Below are 25054 nucleotides of genomic sequence, written 5' to 3'. Positions count from 1 at the left end.
ACGCATCCTACCCAATCTTCGATCACCTCACCGCGCCTGATTCTAACAGTGATCAGGAATTCAGGATATTTTGACTATAGAGAGAATTACATCACTGGTCAATCCGGGGTGTCCGTCCCTTATGAGGTACGGTTCGAGCACTGGGCTGCCAACGGAACTACACCTCTATATGATTCCACCCAAAAATCACCCCACCATCGGGGACAAACCTCAGATCCTCTTTGCAGCACAAACACAGGAAAACCACACCAAACGGTCAGTCTGGACAGTATAACTGCCAACTTACCGTGGTTGTTGGGGATGATCAGTCCCAATTTTCCAGTGCCTGTGTCCGTTCCGAGGGTCCTTTGTCTTGTTGTCCTTCGGGGGGCAGAGGCGTTCCTGTTTGGGGCCCCACGTTTTCGGGCGCCAACTGTTGAGGGAGGATCTAAATTGATCCTTCACGGTTAACTCAGTGATTTCCAAATTAATCTGCAGGGCATTGCCGGCAAATGAAAATGACCAGACGGAGATGTGTGCCTCTGTATGGGGGATCGAGCAGATCTCTGGCCCCCGTTTAATTGTGTATTGCTTTTCATAATCATAGAAATTATACTTGAACCAATCAGCATAAGTACACGCTCACAGTTCTTAACCTATAAGAATGCAGGAAAAACTTAACCCATGAGTATACAGAAAAACCGGAAACTACATATATGGTCATATCTTCTTGGCATAGAAAAACATATACTCACAGGTGCCTCAAAGTCTTATCTAGCAATACACCCCCGAGTCTCTTCCCTGGCTCGAGTCAGAAGACTCAAGGTCTTTTTACCAATTATAAACCATAGCCTAGTTGAATACCAGGCTTGTGAACAACAAGATAAAGTTACTTCATGGCAGCTATAACCTGTTACCTAATTAACAGAATTTATCTTTAACCCCTTCACCCCCAAGGGTGGTTTGCACGTTATGGACCGGGCCAATTTTTACAATTCTGACCACTGTCCCTTTATGAGGTTATAACTCTGGAACGCTTCAACGGATCCCGGTGATTCTGACACTGTTTTCTCGTGACATATTGTACTTCATGATAGTGGTAAAATGTATTTGATATTACATGCGTTTATTTGTGAAAAAAATGGAAATTTGGCGAAAATTTTAAAAATTTTGCAATTTTCCAACTTTGAATTTTTATGCAATTAAATCACAGAGATATGTCACACAAAATACTTAATAAGTAACATTTCCCACATGTCTACTTTACATCAGCACAATTTTGGAACAAAAATTTTTTTTTGTTAGGGAGTTATAAGGGTTAAAATTTGACCAGCAATTTCTCATTTTCACAATTTTTTTTTAGGGACCACATCTCATTTGAAGTCATTTTGAGGGGTCTATATGATAGAAAATACCCAAGTGTGACACCATTCTAAAAACTGCACCCCTCAAGGTGCTCAAAACCACATTCAAGAAGTTTATTAACCCTTAAGGTGTTTCACAGGAATTTTTGGAATGTTTAAATAAAAATGAGCATTTAACTTTTTTTTCACGCAAAATTTACTTCAGCTCCAATTTGTTTTATTTTACCAAGGGTAACTGGAGAAAATGGACCCCAAAAGATGTTGTACAATTTGTCCTGAGTACGCTGATACCCCATATGTGGGGGTAAACCACTGTTTGGGCGCTTGACAGAGCTTGGAAGCGAAGGAGCGCCATTTGACTTTTCAATGCAAAATTGACTGGAATTGAGATGGGACGCCATGTTGCGTTTGGAGAGCCCCTGATATGCCTAAACATTGAAACCCCCCACAAGTGACACCATTTTGGAAAGTAGACCCCCTAAGGAGCTTATCTAGAGGTGTGGTGAGCACTTTGACTTACCAAGTGCTTCACAGAAGTTTATAATGCAGAACCGTAAAAATAAAAAATCATATTTTTTCACAAAAATGATTTTTCGCCCCCAATTTTTTATTTTCCCAAGGGTAAGAGAAGAAATTGGACCCCAAAAGTTGTTGTACAATTTGTCCTGAGTACGCTGATACCCCATATGTGGGGGTAAACCACTGTTTGGGCGCATGGGAGAGCTCGGAAGGGAAGGAGCGCCGTTTGACTTTTCAATGCAAAATTGACAGGAATTGAGGTGGGACGCCATGTTGCGTTTGGAGAGCCACTAATGTGCCTAAACATTGAAACCCCCCACAAGTGACACCATTTTGAAAAGTAGACCCCCTAAGGAACTTATCTAGAGGTGTGGTGAGCACTTTGTCCCGCCAAGTGCTTCACAGAAGTTTATAATGCAGAACCGTAAAAATAAAAATCATATTTTTTCACAAAAATTATCTTTTCACTCTCAATTTTTTATTTTTCCAAGGGTAAGAGAAGAAATTGGACCCCAAAAGTTGTTGTACAATTTGTCCTGAGTACGCTGATGCCCCATATGTGGGTGTAAACCACTGTTTGGGCGCATGCGAGAGCTCGGAAGGGAAGGAGCGCCGTTTGACTTTTCACTGCAAAATTGTCAGGAATTGAGATGGGACCCCATGTTGCGTTTGGAGAGCCACTGATGTGCCTAAACATTGAAACCCCCCCACAAGTGACACCATTTTGGAAAGTAGACCCCCTAAGGAACTTATTTAGAGGTGTAGTGAGCACTTTGACCCACCAACTGCTTCACAGAAGTTTATAATGCAGAGCCGTAAAAATAAAACAAACATTTTTTTCCCACAAAAATTATATTTTAGCCCCCAGTTTTGTATTTTCCCGAGGGTAACAGGAGAAATTGGACCCCAAAAGTTGTTGTCCAATTTGTCCTGAGTACGTTGATACCCCATATGTGGGGGGGAACCACTGTTTGGGTGCATGGGAGGGCTCGGAAGGGATGGAGCGCCATTTTGAATGCAGACTTAGATGGAATGGTCTGCAGGCGTCACATTGCGTTTGCAGAGCCCTAATGTACCTAAACAGTAAAAAAAAAAACACAAGTGACACCATTTTGGAAAGTAGACCCCCTAAGCAACTCATCTAGATGTGTTGTGAGAGTTTTGAACCCTCAAGTGTTTCACTACAGTTTATAACGCATAGCCGTGAAAATAAAATAAAAAAATTTTCCCCTCAAAATTATTTTTTAGCCCCCAGTTTTGTATTTTCCCAAGGGTAACAGGAGAAATTGGACCCAAAAGTTGTTGTCCAATTTGTCTTGAGTACGCTGATACCCCATATGTGGAGGGGAACCACCGTTTGGGCGCATGGGAGGGCTCGGAAGGGAAGGAGCGCCATTTGGAATGCAGACTTAGATGGAATGGTCTGCAGGCGTCACATTGCGTTTGCAGAGGCCCTAATGTACCTAAACAGTAGAAACCTCCCACAAGTGACACCATTTTGGAAAGTAGACCCCCTAAGGAACTCATCTAGATGTGTTGTGAGAGCTTTGAACCCCCAATTGTTTCACTACAGTTTATAACGCAGAGCCATGCAAATAAAAAAAAATTTTTTTTCCACAAAAATTATTTTTTTAGCCCCCAGTTTTGTATTTTTCCAAGGGTAACAGGAGAAATTGGACCCCAAAAGTTGTTCTCCAATGTGTTCCGAGTACGCTGATACCCCATATGTTGGGGTAAACCCCTGTTTGGGCGCACGGGAGAGCTCGGAAGGGAAGGAGCACTGTTTTACTTTTTCAACGCAGAATTGGCTGAAATTGAGATCGGACGCCATGTCGCGTTTGGAGAGCCCCTGATGTGCCTAAACAGTGGAAACCCCCCAATTATAACTGAAACCCTAATCCAAACACACCCCTAACCCTAATCCCAACGGTAACCCTAACCACACCTCTAACCCAGACACACCCCTGTCATGGTTCCCAATGGCAAGGGAACGTCAGAAACATATAAATAATGGACGAGCTCTTGGGTGATGGAATCTCGAGCTGACCGTGAGCTAAATCTACCACACAACTAATAGCAGCCAGGGAGCATACCTATGATTAACCCTAGATGCCACGCGCCAGCCGGAGGACTAACTACGCCTGGTAGAGGAAGAAACAGACCTGGCTTACCTCTAGTGAAATACCCCAAAGATGATAGAAGCCCCCCACATATAATAACGGTGAGTTCAGAGGAAAAGACATACACAGTATGAAAGTAGATTTAGCAAAGAGAGGTCCACTTACTAGATAGCAGAAGGATACAAAAGGGGACTTCACGGTCAGCTGAAAACCCTTTCAAAATACCATCCTGAAATTACTTTAAAACTCCTGTGTCAACTCATGACACAGGAGTGGCAATTTCAGCCCGCAAGAGCTTCCAGCTACAGAGAATCACAGAACTGTAAACTGGACAAAAGATACAAAAAGAAAAGGACTAAGAGTCCACTTAGCTGATCAGCAGACTAGTAGCAGGAACATGCAACCGAATGGCTCTAGTTACAATGATGACCGGCAAGGAAATGACTGGAGAGCAAGGTTAAATAGGAAACTCCCAAATACTGATGGGAGCAGGTGAACTGAGACCGTAAAGCACACACAAGTCACCAGTACCATCAGCAACCACCAGGGGAGCCCAAAAGCAGATTCACAACACACCCCTAACCCTAATCCCAACCCTATTCCCAACTGTAGATGTAATCCAAACCCTAACCCTAACTTTAGCCCCAACCCTAACTTTAGCCCCAACCCTAACTGTAGCCTTAACCCTAACCCTAGCCCTAACCCTAGCCCCAACCCTAGCCCCAACCCTAACTCTAGCCCTAACCCTAGCCCTAGCCCTAGCCCTAACCCTAATGGTAAAATGGAAATAAATACATTTTTTAAATTTTTTTATTTTTCCCTAACTAAGGGGGTGATGAAGGGGGGTTTGATTTACTTTTATAGCGGGTTTTTTAGCGGATTTTTATGATTGGCAGCTGTCACACACTGAAAGAAGCTTTTTATTGCAAAAAATATTTTTTACGTTACCACATTTTGAGAGCTATAATTTTTCCATATTTGAGTCCACAGAGTCATGTGAGGTCTTGTTTTTTGCGGAACGAGTTGACGTTTTTATTTGTAACATGCTCGGGCACGGGAGATTTTTGATCGCTTTTTATTCCGATTTTTGTGAGGCAGAATTACCAAAAACCAGCTATTCATGAATTTCTTTTGGGGGAGGTGTTTATACCGTTCCGCGTTTGGTAAAATTGATAAAGCAGTTTTATTCTTCGGGTCAGTACGATTACAGCGATACCTCATTTCTATCATTTTTTTTATGTTTTGGCGCTTTTATACGATAAAAACTATTTTATAGAAAAAATAATTATTTTGGCATCGCTTTATTCTGAGGACTATAACTTTTTTATTTTTTCGCTGATGATGCTGTATGGTGGCTCGTTTTTTGCGGGACAAGATGACGTTTGCAGCGGTACCATGGTTATTTATATCTGTCTTTTTGATCGCGTGTTATTCTACTTTTTGTTTGGCGGTATGAGAATAAAGCGTTGTTTTTAGCCTCGTTTTTTTTTTTTTTTTTTTTTTACGGTGTTCACTGAAGGGGTTAACTAGTGATATAGTTTTATAGGTGGGGTCGTTAGGGACGCGGCGATACTAAATATGTGTACTTCTATTGTGTGATTTTTTTTATTTAGATAAAGGAATGTATTTATGGGAATAATAATTATTTTTTTTTTCTTTATTTAGGATTTTTTTTTTCTTTTTTTTTTTTTTACACATGTGGGAATTTGTTTTTTTTACTTTGTCCCAGGGGGGGACATTACAGATCGGTGATCTGACAGTGTGCACAGCACTCTGTCAGATCACCGATCTCACTTACAGCCGTGCAGGCTGCAGCTTTCATCTGCAGCCTGCACGGCACCCGGAAGTAATCCCTGCAGGACCCGGATGCAGCCCCGCGGCCATTTTGGATCCGGGGCCTGCAGGGATAGGAGGTAGGAGACCCTCGCAGCAACGCGATCACATCGCGTTGCTCCGGGGGTCTCAGGGAAGCCCGCAGGGAGCCCCCTCCCTGCGCGATGCTTCCCTGTACCGCCGGCACACCGCGATCATGTTTGATCGCGGTGTGCCGGGGGTTAATGTGCCGGGGGCGGTCCGTGACCACTCCTGGCACATAGTGCCGGATGTCAGCTGCGATAGGCAGCTGACACCCGGCCGCGATCGGCCGCGCTCCCCCCGTGAGCGCGGCCGATCGTGCTGGACATACTATTCCGTCCTTGGGAATTAGGGCCCACCCCACATGGACGGAATAGTATGTCCAATGGCAGAAAGGGGTTAAGCAACAGGAAAATGGAGTCGAAAAGCACAAAATGGAGAATCTTTCTTAATTTGTCCCTTCACAAATCTAGCTGTGGCTGTGCATCAGTGCACTCCATGTCCGATTCATCTTGTAATGGGCAGTTAACAATTTCCCTTTCTAACCCAGGCACGGTATGTGTAAAGAGCTTCATGGAGTAACCTGTAGTGTCGCCTGATTCATCCTTCACTTTTGGGTGAAGGACACAAGGAAACGTCTTGTTCCTGACCGGGAGCATCCACTGACGACTCGCTGCTTTTATATTTTGAACTTTCTGAAGAGGAGGCGAAAGAGCTAGAGGCTGAGTCAGCAAGGAAAGCCAAAACTTTTTCCTGCTGCTCCTTCTTTAAAAGCGGTTTTCCTACTCCAAGATAAGGGAGCCTTCGAGGCCTTGTGTAGCCAGACGATGACGCTGGCTCAACACCTCCAGCCTTAGGTGCTATTTTGCTTTTCCCACTACCACCAGATGCTCCACCACCACCTCCACCATCAGTACCAGCTGACAACGACCGCCCACGGCCTCTTCCACCAGACTTCCTCATTTTTGGGAAAATGTTACCAAAATAACAACCGTTATATGGTACTGTAAAACAAGGTAGAAGGTGTATATAAACTTGTTGAGAATTTAAATCTCCCTTTTTATTTTGGGGAGACTGCACTGTAACTCAGGCCCAGTGTATAACACAACACAATGTAAGTGGCAGAACGTGGCTGGCTGATATACGACAAACTAACAGAACTGACGTATATCCACTTTGTGACAATTTGAATCTCCCTTTTTTGGGGGGGAGACAGCACCACAACTCAGGCACAGTGTGTAACACAACACAATGTAAGTGGCAGAAAGTGGCTGGAAGATATCTGAAAAAAATCAGGATTTTTGCTTTTAAAAAAGCAGTTGGTTTGCACAGCAGCGTGCAAACAGCAATGCAGCTATCAGGGAGCCTTATAAGACAGCCTAATAAGCTACAGAGCTGATGCACACAAAAATAGCCTCCACTGTCCCTGCAAAAAAAGGTGGTGTTGGACAATGGAAATTGCTACAGCACAAGCGGTTTGGGGGTTAATCTTCCCTCCCTAACTATATCCCTTCTGACGAAGCTGCAGCAATCTCTCCCTATGCTAAGATCGGCAGAAGTAAGATGGCGGTCGGCGTGCACACCCCTTTATACCCCCTGTGACCCCGCAGAAAGCAAGCCAATCACTGTCATGCCCTTCTCTAAGATGGTGGGGACCGAGACCTATGTCATCACGCTGCCCACACTCTGCGTCCTCCTTCATTGGCTGAGAAATGGCGCTGAACGCGTCATACGAAACGCGACTTTGGTGCGATGATCGCCGACAGCATGGCCGATCCCACACTAGGATCGGGTCGGGTTTTATGAAACGTCTATTTTTGAATTTGTCCGATCCGTTTCGCTCAACCCTAGTTCTTGCCGATAACGGTATTTCTCTGAGCCCATGACGGCACCCGTACATTCCCTCCCTTCACTTATGGGTGTGCACACTAACATAGTGCCATATGCTTTTTATATATGATTAGGTCACGCGGTATCTCAATTAAGTTAAGTAATGTTAAAACTAATAAGCTATTTCATAGTTTCCCATCGTTCTCTAGTAAACAACTGATGCGGGAGAGTGGTACCGCCATTTTATCTGTAGGTTTCCTGTCCTTGGTGGGCGGATCCCCTCTCTCCGTGGTGCCGTCATGGGCTCAGAGAAATACCGTTATCTGTAAGAACTATATTTTTTTACCTAACTAAGGGGGTGACAAAGGGGGTTTGATTTACTATTTTTTTTTTTCATTTTGATCACTGTGATAGGGTTTATCACAGCAATCAAAATGAATTAATATGAAAAATCTCCCATTGTTGCCATGTACCAGCTGGTAGATCTTGGGCGCACTGCGCATGCACCTACCTTTTTCTTCCAGGAAGATAACACGGAGGGATGGAGCAGGGTGAGAGAACATGAGAGACATTGAGAAAGCGGCAATAGTTGAGTGTGTGTCCACCCTTAAAACCCTTCCTCGGCATTTTAAAATCCATCATAAATGCAATGCAAGAGGGTTGGTTATTCGTGGGATAGATCAGGTTGACCTTGGTATTAGGGGGGATGATTTAGGCCAAATTTTGGCCCAGTACGAGAGCAGATGGATTTTCCGCCTCGGTACTCTCACACCACGAGGCTTGAATGAGAACTTGGGTTTTAATGCATTTTTGTAGCATAATGGTTGTTTCTTAGTGGTTTGATTCCCGATGTAGGTCAGGGGTTCCTTTTTATTGGTTTTTAATAGTATGTTATTCTTTATGAGTTTTTAATACATATTTTATTTTTTGCAGAATGGCTCTTAATGTGAGATTGTGAATATAGATGAAAGATATTTGATAATGCGGAAAACTAATATATTTACTATTCTTGTAACAAGTGGCGGTGGCGGTATGGCTTCCTCCGAGTCCATCGAGATGATCAAGAAGAAGATACCTATAGCGGGGAATGGGGATGATCAATAGTGTTTATGAGCATATTGGACTTTCTTTTTAGAAATTTGGCTCATGTGTATACACAATATGTTATTTTTTTATTTTTTCTTTATTTATTTCCCCGTTCAAAACCCTCCCCCCTCCCCCCCCTTTTTTCCTTAGTTTTTTAGTTTATTTATTCATTTGTCATTTTCACATTGTTACACTCACTAGTGTAGATATTAAATATTACATATATATATTTATAATTAATTTTTATACATCAGTTATTTATTTGTAGTAAGCTGATTAGGTCGAGGGATTTATTATTAATTTTTGGCATGTTATTATATACACATAACATTTGTTTATGTATATATTTTTCTTCCTGTGATTCAGTTGTATTGTATTATGATGCACTATCGTTTTTTCAATATATCAACCCTTATTTTGAGTTCACGGGTGGTGAGACCTAAATAAATCAAATCACAAGGGCATTTGGCATAATAAATGACCCCTCGTGAAGCGCATGTGAGGTGTTTTCTAATTCACATACGGCAGCAGCGGCTCAGTATTGGGGTATCAGGTGCAGTAATAGGGACACATACGGCAGCAGCGGCTCAGTATTGGGGTATCAGGTGCAGCAATAGGGACACATACGGCAGCAGCGGCTCAGTATTGGGGTATCAGGTGCAGTAATAGGGACACATACGGCAGCAGTGGCTCAGTATTGGGGTATCGGGCAGTAATAGGGTCACATACGGCAGCAGCGGCTCAGCATTGGGATATCAGGAGGATGAGGAGTTTGTGCAGGTTGGGAATAGATGGAGATGACGGGAATATGAGAAATGAAATGTGTCTTTGTTGTATTCTCTGCAGATGAGTCTTGGCTGGAAGAAGTTGTCATGTCGGTCTGGGCCAGATGGAAAAGATGGGAAAAGTGACCACTCCATCAGAAAGAACGTCAGCGGTAAGACACCATCTATAACTGTGCTGCGATCTCTTATATGTTCTGTAGGACTGGTATCTACCACTGACCATATGGCTGTAATACCAATATTGGTCTTAATATAGAGATTATCTTCAGTAACAGTGCGGTCACCCAGTTGTAATCAAGGTTATCTGGTTAGGGGCCCACTCAGAAGCTTCAACCCCCAGAACCAAAACCCTTGCTACGCCTCTGATTCTGAGGGCCGGTGATTCTACTAATTAACTCCTCGTGAGGTGACCTGATCATTGCAGCCATTCAAGCTGATGACCTGTTGAAGCTGCTGAGTGTATGACGACGGGGTGTAAAGCAGTCATCAGAGTAAGGAGGTACATGAGGAATCTATGGTGTGACACAAACTAGGACCGGGTACATGTATGTTCCTGCTGCCTTTAGTCTGAATCTACAATGTGCACATTAAAATAAGAATGAGGAAAACCATTGTCTGAATAGTGGTGTCCAAACGTAGCCAATACTGTGTATGCGAGTGTGATATCTATGTGGCCAACACTGTAGAGGGCCAGGCGCTGGAGACTTCTCCCAGGAGGCTACTAGGGGTATGCTTGATGTAATAGATCCACCTCAGCCAGAGAGTTGCTAGCATACAGCAGTGAGCTTTTCTCTAGAATTACTGATCATCCTCCGTATGTTTCAGGGATTATAAACTGGGGTTCAACGGAGAATGATGGACTTGCTGCGGGTCTGGAAATCGCAAGAGGAGATTATCCCAAGGGTAAGACCCAAAAAGCAGGATGACTGGTGACCTCTCATTATGGATCTCCTATAGAGAGAATGTGCCCACAAACATAGAAAAGACATGCCACAGCGGAGATCACCAGAAAAATAGTTAAGTGCAAAAATACAAATGTTATTTAATAGGAGTATATAGAACAATCAAAGCATTGTAAACACATTTAAAAAAGCAGAAAGTGCCCAAAAGAGAGGGTACCACCCCACAGACCTGAAGGCAGATTATGAGATAATGGTGTTGGCACCTGATAAGGGGGGACTGGACAATAAATAAAATTCCACTTCTTAATAGATGGATAAACAAGCAGGAGTCACACAACATAGACACAATCAATCCATTTTTGTCAAAGATAATAGTTTGTATGTTGTGGTAAACACCAGCTATTTATTATAGTGCTGTTTGTCATTTAATTTACCCCTAATATGGATTTTCAGGAAAAATGAATGAAAAACAATAATTGTGCACTAAAATAATATCAAAGGTCCAAACCAGTCTTAACATTCCCAATGGGAAGTTTGCCCAAAACAGTTCTGGATATAAATGTCATACCATCACAATAGAGGAAGAAAGTTTTTCCAAAAATACTTATTGAGCACTAGATGGTGGCCCGATTCTAACGCATCGGGTATTCTAGAATATGCATGTTCACGTAGTATATTTCACAGCCCACGTAGTATATTGCACAGCCCACGTAGTATATTGCACAGCCCATGTAGTATATTGCACAGCCCATGTAGTATATTGCCCAGCCACGTAGTATATTGCACAGCCACGTAGTATATTGCCCAGCCACGTAGTATATTGCCCAGCCACGTAGTATATTGCCCAGCTACGTAGTATATTGCCCAGCCACATAGTATATTGGCCAGCCACGTAGTATATTGCCCAGCTATATAGTATATTGCCCAGCCACGTAGTATATTGGCCAGCCACGTAGTATATTGGCCAGCCACGTAGTATATTGGCCAGCCACGTAGTATATTGGCCAGCCACGTAGTATATTGCTCAGCCACGTAGTATATTGCCCAGCGACGTATTTTATTGCCCAGCGACGTATTTTATTGCCCAGCGACGTATTTTATTGCCCAGCGACGTAGTATATTGCCCAGCGACGTAGTATATTGCCCAGCCACGTAGTATATTGCCCAGCCACGTAGTATATTGCCCAGCCACGTAGTATATTGCCCAGCCACGTAGTATATTGCCCAGCCACGTAGTACATTGCACAGCCCACGTAGTATATTGCCCAGCCACGTAGTACATTGCACAGCCCACGTAGTATATTGCCCAGTCACGTAGTATATTGCACAGCCCACGTAGTATATTGCCTAGTCACGTAGTATATTGCCCAGCCACGTAGTATATTGCCCAGTAACATAGTATATTGCCCAGTGACGTAAAATAAAAAATAAACACATACTAAACTTCCGAAGTGCCGTTGAAGTCCTGGCGCCTGTGTGCGGTGCACACGGCAGCTTCCGGTCCCAGGGTTGGTATGAGCGCAGGACCTGTGATGGCATCGCAGTCACATGACCGTGACGTCATGGCAGGTCCTTCTCGCATAGCATCCTTGGCACCGGAACCTGCCGCTTGCACTACCGAAGACACCGCGCCACGTCGGAGAGTGAGAATAACCTTTTTAGGCAGCATCAATAGTCAAAAGTTGGTCACACAGGGTTAATAGCTGCGTTAATGAAGTGCGTTACACCGCGGTCCATTAACGCTGGCATTAACCCTGTGTGAGCGCTGACTGGAGGGGAGTATGGAGCGGGCACTGACTGCGGGGAGGAAGGAGCAGCCATGTTGCCGCCGGACTGTGCCCGTCGCTGATTGGTCGTGGGCGTTTTGCCATGACCAATCAGCGACTTGTCCATAGTCCACACGGTGGCTTCGCCAGATGACTTGCTAAAGACAAAGCCACCGTGTGTGGCGACACGCTTTGGACTCACCAGCCCTACGGACCTTTGGCACTCTGACTGGCAGGGTTCACTAGCCCTATGGACTTTCGGCACTCGGACTGAGTATCCCCCTGGGTCGTGCTCAATAAGTATTGTTGGAAAAACTTTCTTCCTCTATTGTGATGGTATGACACTTATATCCAGAACTGTTTTGGGCAAACTTCCCATTGGGAATGTTAAGACTGGTTTGGACCTTTGATATTATTTTATGGGTAAATATATTTTTATTAAAGAGAAGAGAATTTTACAAGAAAAACAGTAGTTGAAAACTACGACAATGATCAAAGTACTTTTTCTTATAATATACAATTCGAGAAGAGTAACACAAAAAACACTCGTTCACAAACCTTGCATAAATCTTACATAAAAGAAAGAAAAAAAAAAAACGGTAACTTTAACATATAAGCAATAACTCCTTGCCCCCGCAACAGGCGAGGACTTTCATTACCGTGAATAAAAGAAAGCATACCTAAAATCAGTTCGCCCATGTCCCCTAGAGCGAGACATGCACGCAAATAGTAACATTATAAAAGTAACTGGTAAATCATGGTACAGACCTATCACACCGAGCTGGTGGAAGGTGAACAGCTCACCCAGGGGGGAGATAGAAAGAGGAGGAAATAGAGGGGGGAGCCCACGTAGGTGGGGCTCAAGAAAAGAAATATAAAATGAGAACACGAAAAGAAAAGAAGAGTAGCTTAGTAATCGACTGTAGAATAGACAGGTGTATTCAGGTAAACAGGTCAGGGAAACGAGCAGAATCTTTAAATCGAATCCATTCAGTCCAGATACCTAAAAAGGAGACCCTTGTCTGTGAAAGGTCTGCATCAATTTCCTCCATCCTAAAGATGGTTTCAAATTCTGAAAACCACTCCACAACATCGGGGGGAACCGGGTCTTGCCATCGGCGGGGGATCACCGTCCTAGCAGCCGCTAGGCAAAATTTAAGGATGTCCTTTTTTTGGGATCCCACCGAACCGGGAATCATGGAGAGCAATGCCATCTCCGGAGTACCAGTGATGTGCTTGCCTGTGATCAAACCATAATTTCGGAACACTTGGTCCCAGAATGTTCTAATCAAGGGGCAGCCCCACCAGATATGCAAAAGGGAGCCAATGCCATTTCCACACCTCCAGCAGCAGTTTGAAATTGAGGGACAAAATTTGTGTAACCTGTCAGGTGTGAGGTACCACCTATATTGCAGTTTATACCCCTTCTCCGAGGCCTCACTGGAACTCGGGAGTTTATGGTTCATCAGGAAGCAACGCTCCCATTACTCATCCGACAAAGTCCGCCCTAAATCCTTCTCCCAAGCAGACTGGAAATAGAGCCTTGCGTCAGAGTCAGGTGTTGAAAAAATTGAGTAGAGGGAAGAGATTCCCCTGCTCGGGGCGTCTCCACCGGCAAACAACAGTTCCAAGGGAGAGAGTCTACAGTTCGAACCCCTTGGCAAATTCAAAGAGGCCAGGAAGGACCGGACCTGCAAGTACTCCCACCAAAGAAGTTTAGTGGAGGGAGATTGGGTTTGGAGGGAACAGAGGGTGGGAATCTCGCCACGCTGTAAGATATCACCAACCCGTATGTCATCCTCGTATTTCCATCCCATGAAGGCTTTCCTGTGAATGCCCGGAGGAAATGCCGGGTTGCAAAAAATAAGTGTAAGAAGGCTGGCCCCAAGAGGAGCGGACCCCTTCACACCACTGCAGTGCCATGCCCTCATAGCCTCTGAGGTTAGGAAGGAAAATCTCCCCCGTTGAAGAGCATATTGCTTTGGGATCCACTGAAGATAATGAAGAGGCAAATCGGACCATTCTTGTTCCAACTCTACCCATTTTTTAAATTTAATTTTATATTTCCAGTCCAAGAGGCGAACTAATATGGCCGACCTGCAATAGTTTCGGAGGTTGGGTAGACCCACCCCACCAAACTGGCGTGGCCTAGATAAAACCTTGTAACTCACCCTCGGTGTTTTCCCCTTCCAGATAAAACGGGAAATCAAGGACTGTATTTTAATAAAAAACGATTTATGTGGCCAAATGGGAATCGCCTGAAAGATATAAAGAAATCTCGGCAGAATATCCATCTTAACCACCTGAATCCTACCGAGCCACGACAGCCTCAATGGGCCGTAAGACTCCAGAAGGGATCCCACCCTGTTCAAAATCACCTGATGGTTCGAAGAAAATAATTGAAGAGGATCCGAGGTGAGGTTCACCCTGAGATATGAAATCTGATCCTGTTGCCATCTAAAGGGGAAGGCCCGCTTCAAGGAAGCCACCACGGAAGAAGATAGAGAAATGTTTAGGACCTCAGTTTTGGAGTAATTAATCTTGAAGTTACTTAAATCCCCGAAGGATTCGAACTCCTTCATAAGCACTGGAAAAGAGACGACTGGGTTAGAGACGAAGAGGAGGATGTCGTCGGCAAATAGGGCCGTTTTATGGTTAGAGTTTCCAACCTGAATCCCTGAGATACTGTCATTAACTCGGATAGCCTTAGCCAAATGCTCAATAACTAAAACATATAATAGGGGCGACAACGGGCAGCCTTGTCTAGTACCGTTCTGAATATAAAAACGATCGGACAAAGATCCATTGACTCTAACACGAGCTGAGGGTTTTGAATATAATGACATAATTTTCCCCAGGAAATTGGATTTTAAGCCAATATGAGTCAGGGTCTCCCGTAGAAAGTCCCAATGGACTCTATCAAAGGCCTTTTCCGCGTCAATCGACAGAAGACAAAGAGGGGACTTTTGCATCTTGGTCCTCTCAATAAGGAGAAGAGACCTGATAATGCTGTCCCGCGCCTCCCGGCCCTTGACAAAGCCCACCTGATCAAGGTCGATAATAGATGGGAGAAGTCCCGACAATCTGTCAGCCAATACCTTGGCAAATAATTTTACATCGACGTTGATCAGGGAGATTGGCCTATAACTCCCGGCCAGCAGAGGATCTTTATTAGGCTTTGGCAGAACAGAAATATGAGCCTCTAGGGACTGGGGGGTAAAGCTATTCTCCTCAGAAATCGCATTAAAGGTGAGGACCATTTGGGGAAGCAAGTCAGATAGAAGGGATTTATAGAATAAGGGAGTGAACCCATCCGGCCCAGGACATTTAGAGGTGGACGTGGATTTAACAGCTTCTGACAGCTCCTCAGGGGTTACGTCCTTTTCCAGGACCGACAAATCCGCCTCAGGGAGGGACGGGACCTTGATCCTATTCATATAAGATTTAATTTTATTTTTCAACGTGGTGGGATCCAAGTCAGCGTACCTGCCCCTAATGTTGTACAGGGATTTATAGAACTTTTGAAAGACCTCTAGGATCTCCTCATTACTATGGACCAGTTGGCCCTTATAATTTTTGAGTGATGAGATAAGGGTGGGACCCGATCTGGGATGAAGCAGTCGTGCTAGAGGGCGCCCACAAACATTAGCTCTTTTGTAGAAAAACTCTTTAGTTCTTTCCTTGTCACCCATAAACCGTCTATCCAGCAGGCCTTTAAGTTCAAGCCTTTTTGTAGTGAGCTCGACCAAAGTCTCAGAGGACCTCGAATTCTTATGCCTGCTTTCCAGGGTCTGAATTTGTGACAGCAAAGCGTCTATTTCCTCAGTCTGAAGTTTTTTTATTCTAGCCCCATGTTTGATTAAGGTGCCTCTCATGATGCACTTCAGTGCTTCCCATTTAATTGCCTGAGGTGTGGGAGTATGGGCGAACGCTGCAATGTCAGATTTCAAATCACTCAAACAGGTGGTGTCTCGTAAAAGGTTGCCATTCAATTTCCATGAGAATTTTTTCATAGCCAGCCCGGGTATCTCCAAGGATAGAAAAATAGGGCAGTGATCCGATTGAACCATATTACCAATCTTGGCATCAGGCCTCCAAGATAAGACCCCCCTGCTGACCAGAAAAAGGTCAATTCTGCTGTAGGAGTTATGTGGAGTAGAATAGAAAGTATAATCCTTACCTCTAGGATTGAGGATTCTCCAAACATCTATCAGATGTAGTTTAAGTAAGAATTTTTGTAGGGCTCTCACCTTTCTCGATGGGACCGCCCCCCGACCAGAGGAGGTATCTAGTTTGGGATCAAAGACAAAGTTAAAATCACCACCTATCACAACCTGGCCCTCCGCAAATGAAGACAGTTTCAACAATAGAGACTTGCAGACCTTAGGCTGTTCCCGGTTCGGGAGATACCAGTTAACTAGGGTCAGGATCCGTTCAGCAACTTTAACTTTCATAAAAATATAGCATCCCCCTTCATCTATGACCTTGTCTATCAATATGATATTTAAATTCTTACAAAAGGCTATTGAGACACCTTTTGTCCTCGATTCGGGGTTGGAACTATGGGACCATCTATCATAAAGTTTACCCCCGACTTTTGATATTATTTTAGTGCACAATTATTGTTTTTCATTCTTTTTTCCTGAAAATCCATATTAGGGGTAAATTAAATGACAAACAGCACTATAACAAATAGCTGGTGTTTACCACAACATACAAACTATTATCTTTGACAAAAATGTATTGATTGTGTCTATGTTGTGTGACTCCTGCTTGTTTATCCATCTATTAAGAAGTGGAATTTTGTTTATTGTCCAGTCCCCCCTTATCAGGTGCCAACACCATTATCTCATATTCTGCCTTCAGGTCTGTGGGGTGGTACCCCCTGTCTTTTGGGCACTTTCTGCTTTTTTAAATGTTTTTACAATGCTTTGATTGTTCTGTATACTCCTATTACATAAAATTTGTATTTTTGCACTTAACTATTTTTCTGGTGATCTCCGCCGTGGCATGTCTTTTCTATGTTTGTGTGCTAGTGGTTTTTCATGCTTTTGGTAGATCCCAGTTATATGATAAATACTGTTGTGATGGTGCCCTCCAATTTGTCCTATATACTATAGAGAGAACTTGTGACACTTTCTGATTCCTGGCTAATAATTCCAGTGCCTGTGCAATACTAAGGGATCCTGAAAACATGATTTGGTCTGGGACTGTGAGGAAACACTGGCATAGAAGATATCTTTGACTTCAAGCTGGTGTAGTGTAATTTTTATTAGTAAGACACCTAGCTGGCCACAAGGTGGTGGTATTTATAGTGTCGACCACAAGAAGTCAGACTTGAGTGAACGTCCATGTGCACAGCAGTCCGCACATATACAGCACCGGATCAAAAGTGACAGCAGGCACCAGGCTCATCTTTTCTAAAGACCGCACCAGCTTCAAAGCTGCTGTAAAGCCCATAGCTCGTGCGTCCAACAGTCAGATATGCCTATATAAGCGGACATGGTCGTTTAATGATTTGTATATTGAATAACCCTTTTAAGGATTGTGGGGTACAATGGGATTATTGGGATCACCCCATCAAATTAGGGCAGTGGAGCCAAAGTACTGACATAGTTAATAGGGGCAGCTCCCTCTGCTGGACAATCTGTTGCACTGCATGAGATCTGCACAGCGACCTCGCCTGACTGCTTACAGGACCATAACCTGTGATCGCGCATATTGCAGGGGCATAAACAGCAATGTTGTGCATTTTTACTATAAAACATTTGCGCTCAGCAGGAGCCCCCCTGGCTGCTCAGCATCGCACTATGCCTGATAGGTAAAGAGCACCTTCTAAGGCTACGTTCACATTTGCGTTGGCGACGCAACGCACAACGCAAACAAAAACGCAACAAAACGCACGCTAAAACGCTGCGTTTTGCGACGCATGCGTCCTTTTTCGCCGAAAGTTGGACGCAAAAAAAATGCAACTTGCTGCGTTCTCTGCGCCCAACGCTTGCGGCCAAAAAAACGCATGCGTCGCAAAACGCAGCACAACGCATGTCCATGCGCCCCCATGTTAAATATAGGGGCGCATGACGCATGCGGCGACGCTGCGGCGCCCGACGCTGCGGCGCCGAACGCTAATGTGAACGTAGACTAACACCATATCCACTCCTCCACCGCAGTGGGACCGGGTGGCTGGACGCAGGCCGTGAATCTCTTGCCTTCCGGTGTCTCTTATTTTTGTTCACTCATTCACAGTCGTAAACGCCGGAACTTTCTCATCTTTATGTAGCTAAACATCATCTGGCTTTTTTGTGTCTATAAGGCCGTGTTCACATGTAGCATACATACTGTGATTTCTGTAGCTGTCCGCACCAAACTACACAATAACAATCTTCTCTGATTATTGCAGTTTTGCTGCATTTTTATGCTTTTTCCCCATTATTTTTTGTGTTTGTGGTGCAGATGTGAATTTGCTTTTTTAATGTGTGTTTTTTTTTTTTATAGTACAGAGAAGTTTTTACTCTGGTCTTTATAAAAGTATCTGCAGATATTTATATGTGCTTTTTTTAGGCTCCACATAGAAGCCAAAAGAGGGGGGAAAAAAAGCACCAAAACCGCACAGGTGTTTATTATTTTATTTTTTTTAACCCCTTAAGCCCCGAGGGTGGTTTGTACGTTAATGACCGTGCCAATTTTTACAATTCTGACCACTGTCCCTTTATGAGGTTATAACTCTGGAACGCTTCAACAGATCTTAGCGATTCTGACATTGTTTTCTCATGACATATTGTACTTCATGACAGTGGTAAAATTTCTTCGATATAACTTGTGCTTATTTGTGAAAAAAATGGAAATTTGGCAAAAATTTAGAAATTTTCGCAATTTTCCAACTTTGAATTTTTATGCCCTTAAATCACAGAGATATGTCATGCAAAATACTTAATAAGTAACATTTCCCACATGTCTACTTTACATCAGCACAATTTTGGAACCAAAATTTTTTTTTGTTAGGGAGTTATAAGGGTTAAAGGTTGACCAGAAATTTCTCATTTTTACAACACCATTTTTTTTAGGGACCACATCTCATTTGAAGTCATTTTGAGGGGTCTATATGATAGAAAATAAGCAAGTGTGACACCATTCTAAAAACTGCACCCCTCAAGGTGCTTAAAACCACATTCAAGAAGTTTATTAACCCTTCAGGTCTCACAGGAATTTTTGGAATGTTTAAATAAAAATGAACATTTAACTTTTTTTCACACAAAATTTATTTCAGCTCCAATTTGTTTTATTTTACCAAGGGTAACAGGAGAAAATGGACCCCAAAAGTTGTTGTACAATTTGTCATTAGTACGCTGATACCCCATATGTGGGGGTAAACCACTGTTTGGTCGCATGGCAGAGCTCGGAAGGAAAGGAGCGCCATTTTACTTTTCAATGCAAAATTGACTGGAATTGAGATGGAACGCCATGTTGCGTTTGGAGAGCCCCTGATGTGCGTAAACATTGAAACCCCCCACAAGTGACACCATTTTGGAAAGTAGACCCCCTAAGGAACTTATCTAGATGTGTGGTGAGCACTTTGACCCACCAAGTGCTTCACAGAAGTTTATAATGCAGAGCCGTAAAAATAAAAAATCATATTTTTTCACAAAAATGATCTTTTCGCCCCCAATTTTTTATTTTCCCAAGGATAAGCGAAGAAATTGGACCCCAAAAACTGTTGTGCAATTTGTCCTGAGTATTAGGATACCCTATATGTGAGTGTAAAGCACTGTTTGGGCACATGGCAGAGCTCGGAAGGGAAGGAGCGCCGATTGACTTTTCAATGTAAAATTGAATGGAATTGAGATGGGACACCATGTCGCGTTTGGAGAGCCCCTGATGTGCCTAAACATTAAAACCCCCCACAAGTGACACCATTTTGGAAAGTAGACCAACTAAGGAACTTATCTAGATGTGTTTTGAGAGCTTTGACCCCCCAAGTGTTTCACTACAGTTTATAACGCAGAGCCGTGAAAATATATATTTTTTTTTCACAAAAATGATTTTTTAGCCCCAAATTTTGTATTTTCACAAGGGTAACAGGATAAATTGGACCACAATAGTTGTTGTCCAATTTGTCCTGAGTACGCTGATACCCCATATGTGGGGGAGAACCACTGTTTGGGCGCATGCAGAGCTCGGAAGGGAAGGAGCGCCATTTGGAATGCAGACTTAGATGGATTGGTCTGCAGGCGTCACGTTGCATTTGCAGAGCCCCTGATGTACCCAAACAGTAGAAACCCCCCACAAGTGACCCCATATTGGAAACTAGACCTCCCAAAGAACTTATCTAGATGTGTTGTGAGAACTTTGAACCCCCAAGTGTTTCACTACAGTTTACAACGCAGAGCCGTGAAAATAAAAAATATTTTTTTTCCCACAAAAATGATTTCTAGCCCCCCAAATTTTTATTTTCCCAAGGATAACAAGAGAACTTGGACCCCAAAAGTTGTCCAATTTATCCCGAGTACGCTGATACCCCATATGTTGGGGTAAACCTCTGTTTGGGCGCACGGGAGAGCTCGGAAGGGAAGGAGCACTGTTTTACTTTTTCAACGCAGAATTGGCTGGAATTGAGATCGGACGCCATGTTGCGTTTTGGAGAGCCCCTGTTGTGCCTGAACAGTGGAAACTCCCCAATTCTACCTGAAACCCTAACTCAAACACACCCTTAACCCTAATCCGAACGGTAACCCTAACAACACCCCTAACTCTAATCCCAACCCTAATCCCAACCGTAAATGTAATCCTAACCCTAACTTTAGCCCCAACCCTAGCCCCAACCCTAACCCTAGCCCTAGCCCTAACCCTAATGGGAAAATGGAAATAAATACATTTTTTTAATTTTTTTATTTTTCGCTAAGGGGGTGATGAAGGGGGGTTTGATTTACTTTTATAGCGGATTTTTATGATTGGCAGCCATCACACACTGAAAGACGCTTTTTATTGCAAAAAATATTTTTTGTGTTACCACATTTTGAGAGCTATAATTTTTCCATATTTTGTTCCACAGAGTCATGTGAGGTCTTGTTTTTTGCGGGACCAGTTGACATTTTTATTGGTAACATTTTCAGGAACGTGCCATTTTTTGATCGCTTTTTATTCCGATTTTTGTGAGGCAGAATGACCAAAAACCAGCTATTCATGAATTTCTTTTGGGGGGGGCGATTATATCGTTCCGTGTTTGGTAAAATGGATAAAGCAGTTTTATTCTTCGGGTCAGTACGATTACAGCGATACCTCATTTATATCATTTTTTTATGTTTTGGTGCTTTTATACGATAAAAACTATTTTATAGAAAAAATAATTATTTTTGCATCGCTTTATTCTGAGGACTATAACTTTTTTATTTTTTCTTTGATGATGCTGTATGGCAGCTCGTTTTTTGCGGGACAAGATGACGTTTTCAGCGGTACCATGGTTATTTATATCCGTCTTTTTGATCGCGTTATTCCACTTTTTATCTGGTGGTATGATAATAAAGCGTTGTTTTTTGCCTCGTTTTTTTTTTTACGGTGTTCACTGAAGGGGGTAACCAGTGGGACAGTTTTATAGGTCGGGTCACAACGGACGCGGCGATACTAAATATGTGTACTTTTACTGTTTTTTTTTTTTTTTTTATTTAGATAAAGAAATGTATTTATAGGAACAATATATATTTTTTTTTTTTGCTTTTTTTTGGGGGGATTTATTTTTTTTTTTTACACTATTACATTGCCCCGGGGGGGGCATGATGTTATAGTGTAAGATCACCGATCTGACACTTTGCTGTGCACTGTGTCAGATCGGCGATCTGATGTGCACAGCTCCTGGAGGATTCCCGGCGCCTGCTCTGAGCAGGCGCAGTGAAGCCACCTCCCTGCAGGACCCGGATGCCGCGTCCATCTTGGATCCGGGCCTGCTGCAGGGAGGAGGAGGTAAGAGACCCTCGGAGCAACGCGAGATAACGCGAGATAAAAAAAAAAATCTTTTGTTTTTCCTTTAGAATATGGGGACATAGAAATACACTGTTAGGACTTTTCACACGTTTTGATTAGTGATGAGCGAGTATACTCATTGCTCGGGTGATCGCCGAGTATTTGTTAGTGCTCGGAGATTTAGTTTTCCCCACCTCAGCTGTATGAAAAGGCACATATATTAGATGCTCCAAAACGTGTTGCTTTACCTGGCTCTTCCAACTTGACCTAGGTGGTGGAAGTGGGGTAATATTTGTGGAGCTGATGTCACCGGACAATACAAAGGTGACATCAGGCCCACGGCTTAGTAATGGAGAGGCGTCTATAAGACACCTATCCATTACTAATCCTATAGTTACCATATTTTCCGGCGTATAAGACAACTTTTTAACCCCTGAAAATCTTATCAAAAGTCGGGGGTTGTCTTATACGCCGGGTACGGAGCTCTGAAGTCGCCGCATATGGTGCAGGGAGCGGTCCCGGATGGTTCCCAGGGTCTGGAGGAGAGGAGACTCTCCTTCAGGCCCTGGGATCCATATTTGTGTAACAAAAAAAGAATAAAAATAAAAAATATGGATATACTTACCTTCCGACGGCCCCCGGAGTTCTCCCGGCTCTCCGCGATGAATGCGGCTGCTTCCGTTCCCAGGGATGCAATGCACGCCGCGAAGGACCTTTGTGACATCGCGGTCACGCGACCGTGATGTCACAAAGGTCCTTCACGGCGCGCAATGCATCCTTGCGAAAGGAAGCCACCGCATGCATCGCGGAGAGCCGGGAGAATGACCTCCGAAAAGTTGGGGGTCGTCTTGTACGCCCAGTCGTCTTATACGCCGAAAAATACGTTATATTATAAATAAACACCCATCAAGTGTAAAGAATTTTCTAGCGGCTTAAGGTACCGTCACATTAAGCGACGCTGCAGCGATAGCGACAACGATGCCGATCGCTGCAGCGTCGCTGTTTGATCGCTGGAGAGCTGTCACACAGACCGCTCTCCAGCGACCAACGATGCTGAGGTCCCCGGGTAACAAGGGTAAACATCGGGTTGCTAAGCGCAGGGCCGCACTTAGTAACCCGATGTTTACCCTGGTTACCAGCGTAAAAGTAAAAAAAACAAACAGTACATACTCACCTGCGCGTCCCCCAGCGTCTGCTTCCTGATACTGACTGAGCTCCGGCCCTAACAGCACAGCGGTGACGTCACCGCTGTGCTTTCACTTTCGGGCCGGCGCTCAGTCAGTGTCAGGAAGCAGACGCTGGGGGAGGTATGACGCTGGGTGAGTATGTACTGTTTGTTTTTTTTACTTTTACGCTGGTAACCAGGGTAAACATCGGGTTACTAAGCGCGGCCCTGCGCTTGGTAACCCGATGTTTACCCTGGTTACCAGTGTAAAACATCGCTGGTATTGTTGCTTTTGGTGTCAAACACAACGATACACGGCGATCGGACGACCAAATAAAGTTCTGGACTTTATTCAGCGACCAGCGACATCACAGCAGGATCCAGATGGCTGCTGCCTGTCAAACTAAACGATATCGCTAGCGAGGACGCTGCAACGTCACGGATCGCTAGCGATATCGTTTAGTGTGACGGTACCTTTAGAAAAACAAGACAAACAGTCTGTAAGAAAACAAATACATGGTCTAAGTCTTAAAAAAAAAAAAAAAAGTTTACAGGCTTTTATTTGAAATAAAAACTAAAAAACACAAAAAAACAGTTATACTCTTCTAATGCCCATTCAATTGAAGCCAACATCTCCTGTAATAAAACAAAAATAAAAAAAACAATATCCCTCACCTGTCCGAATTTCTGTCCAACGCCTTAATTCATGTCTAGGGATAAACCGTTTTCAACCTGGACGGTGCCAAGATGCGACCATCCAAGCTGAGAACCACTGAGGAATGAGCAGCTGCCAGCACGGAATCAGTTACCAGCAGTGATGTAATTGAGGTTACCGCAGGCACTGAGGCTGCGTGCCCAGCCGGGCACCTGAACTGTGGAGACCTCATCACTGACTTTTACTCATGGTGCTGAGGTCACCGCAGTTCAGCCCGGCTGGGACGCAGCCTCAATGACCTGCGGTAACCTCAGGTCACCGCTGCTCACTGATGCTGCGATTGCAGCAGCTCATTCATCAGTGGTTCTCAGCCTGGACGGTTGCATCTTGGCCCCATCAAGGTTGAAAAACTAGTAATCCCCAGACATGGATTACGGCGTGGGACAGAACATCGGACAGGTGAGGGATATTGTTGTTTTTTTATTTATTTTTAATTTATTCTATTATAGGAGACGAGGTATTCAGTGGAATGGGTGTTAGGTGAGTATAACTGTGTTTGATATTTTTAAATAAAAATGGAAAAGTGTTATGTTTTTATTTTAAATAAAATACTTTATTCTTGCTGAGTGTTTAATTACCATAAAACTATAGGATTAGTAATGGATAGGTGTCTTACTTCTCCGTGGACTTGGTGTCACCTGACAATACAAAGGTGACATCAGCCCAACAGACATGAACCCCACTTGCCGCCACCACCACAGGCTGTGGGGAGGCAATATCAATGGCCCCTCACCAGCCTCCAGCTGTCTTCTTTAGCATGGCTAGATGTCAAAAATGATGGGGACCCCGCACAGTTTTTTTTTTTTTCCATTATTGTTTATTTAAATAATTAAAAATACGGCGAGAGGACCCCTCTGTTCTTGATAACCAGTCGTGCTTATGCTGACAGCTGAGGGTTGCAGCCCGCAGCCATCATTTTTGCCTGGCTGGTTATCAAAAATACAGGGGAACCCATGCCTTTTTTTTTTTATAGCGCAATTGGTGGCTGATGAATACTCCCATCAGTCGCCGCCTG

At 43.7% G+C, this 25054-nt stretch overlaps 1 protein-coding gene across 3 annotated transcripts in view; it reads left to right on the top strand.

Moving 5' to 3' along the window:
* The window catches only part of ZNF618 (zinc finger protein 618), a 229253-nt gene that overhangs the window by 103530 nt on the left and 100669 nt on the right, over window positions 1-25054 (top strand). For 2 of the 3 annotated variants that reach the window (XM_077284028.1, XM_077284025.1), the window contains exons 2-3: window positions 9599-9689; window positions 10363-10440. In XM_077284028.1, coding sequence (XP_077140143.1) covers window positions 10390-10440 — 51 coding nt within the window. In that variant the 5' untranslated portion in view covers window positions 9599-9689; window positions 10363-10389. The remainder of the gene's footprint in view (window positions 1-9598; window positions 9690-10362; window positions 10441-25054) is intronic. The other variant, XM_077284026.1, reaches the window with a different exon arrangement.

The sequence above is a fragment of the Ranitomeya variabilis genome, chromosome 2 (genome assembly GCF_051348905.1).
Source record: "Ranitomeya variabilis isolate aRanVar5 chromosome 2, aRanVar5.hap1, whole genome shotgun sequence".
Lineage (NCBI taxonomy): Eukaryota > Metazoa > Chordata > Amphibia > Anura > Dendrobatidae > Ranitomeya > Ranitomeya variabilis.
This window is presented reverse-complemented; position numbering and strand designations above follow the sequence as displayed.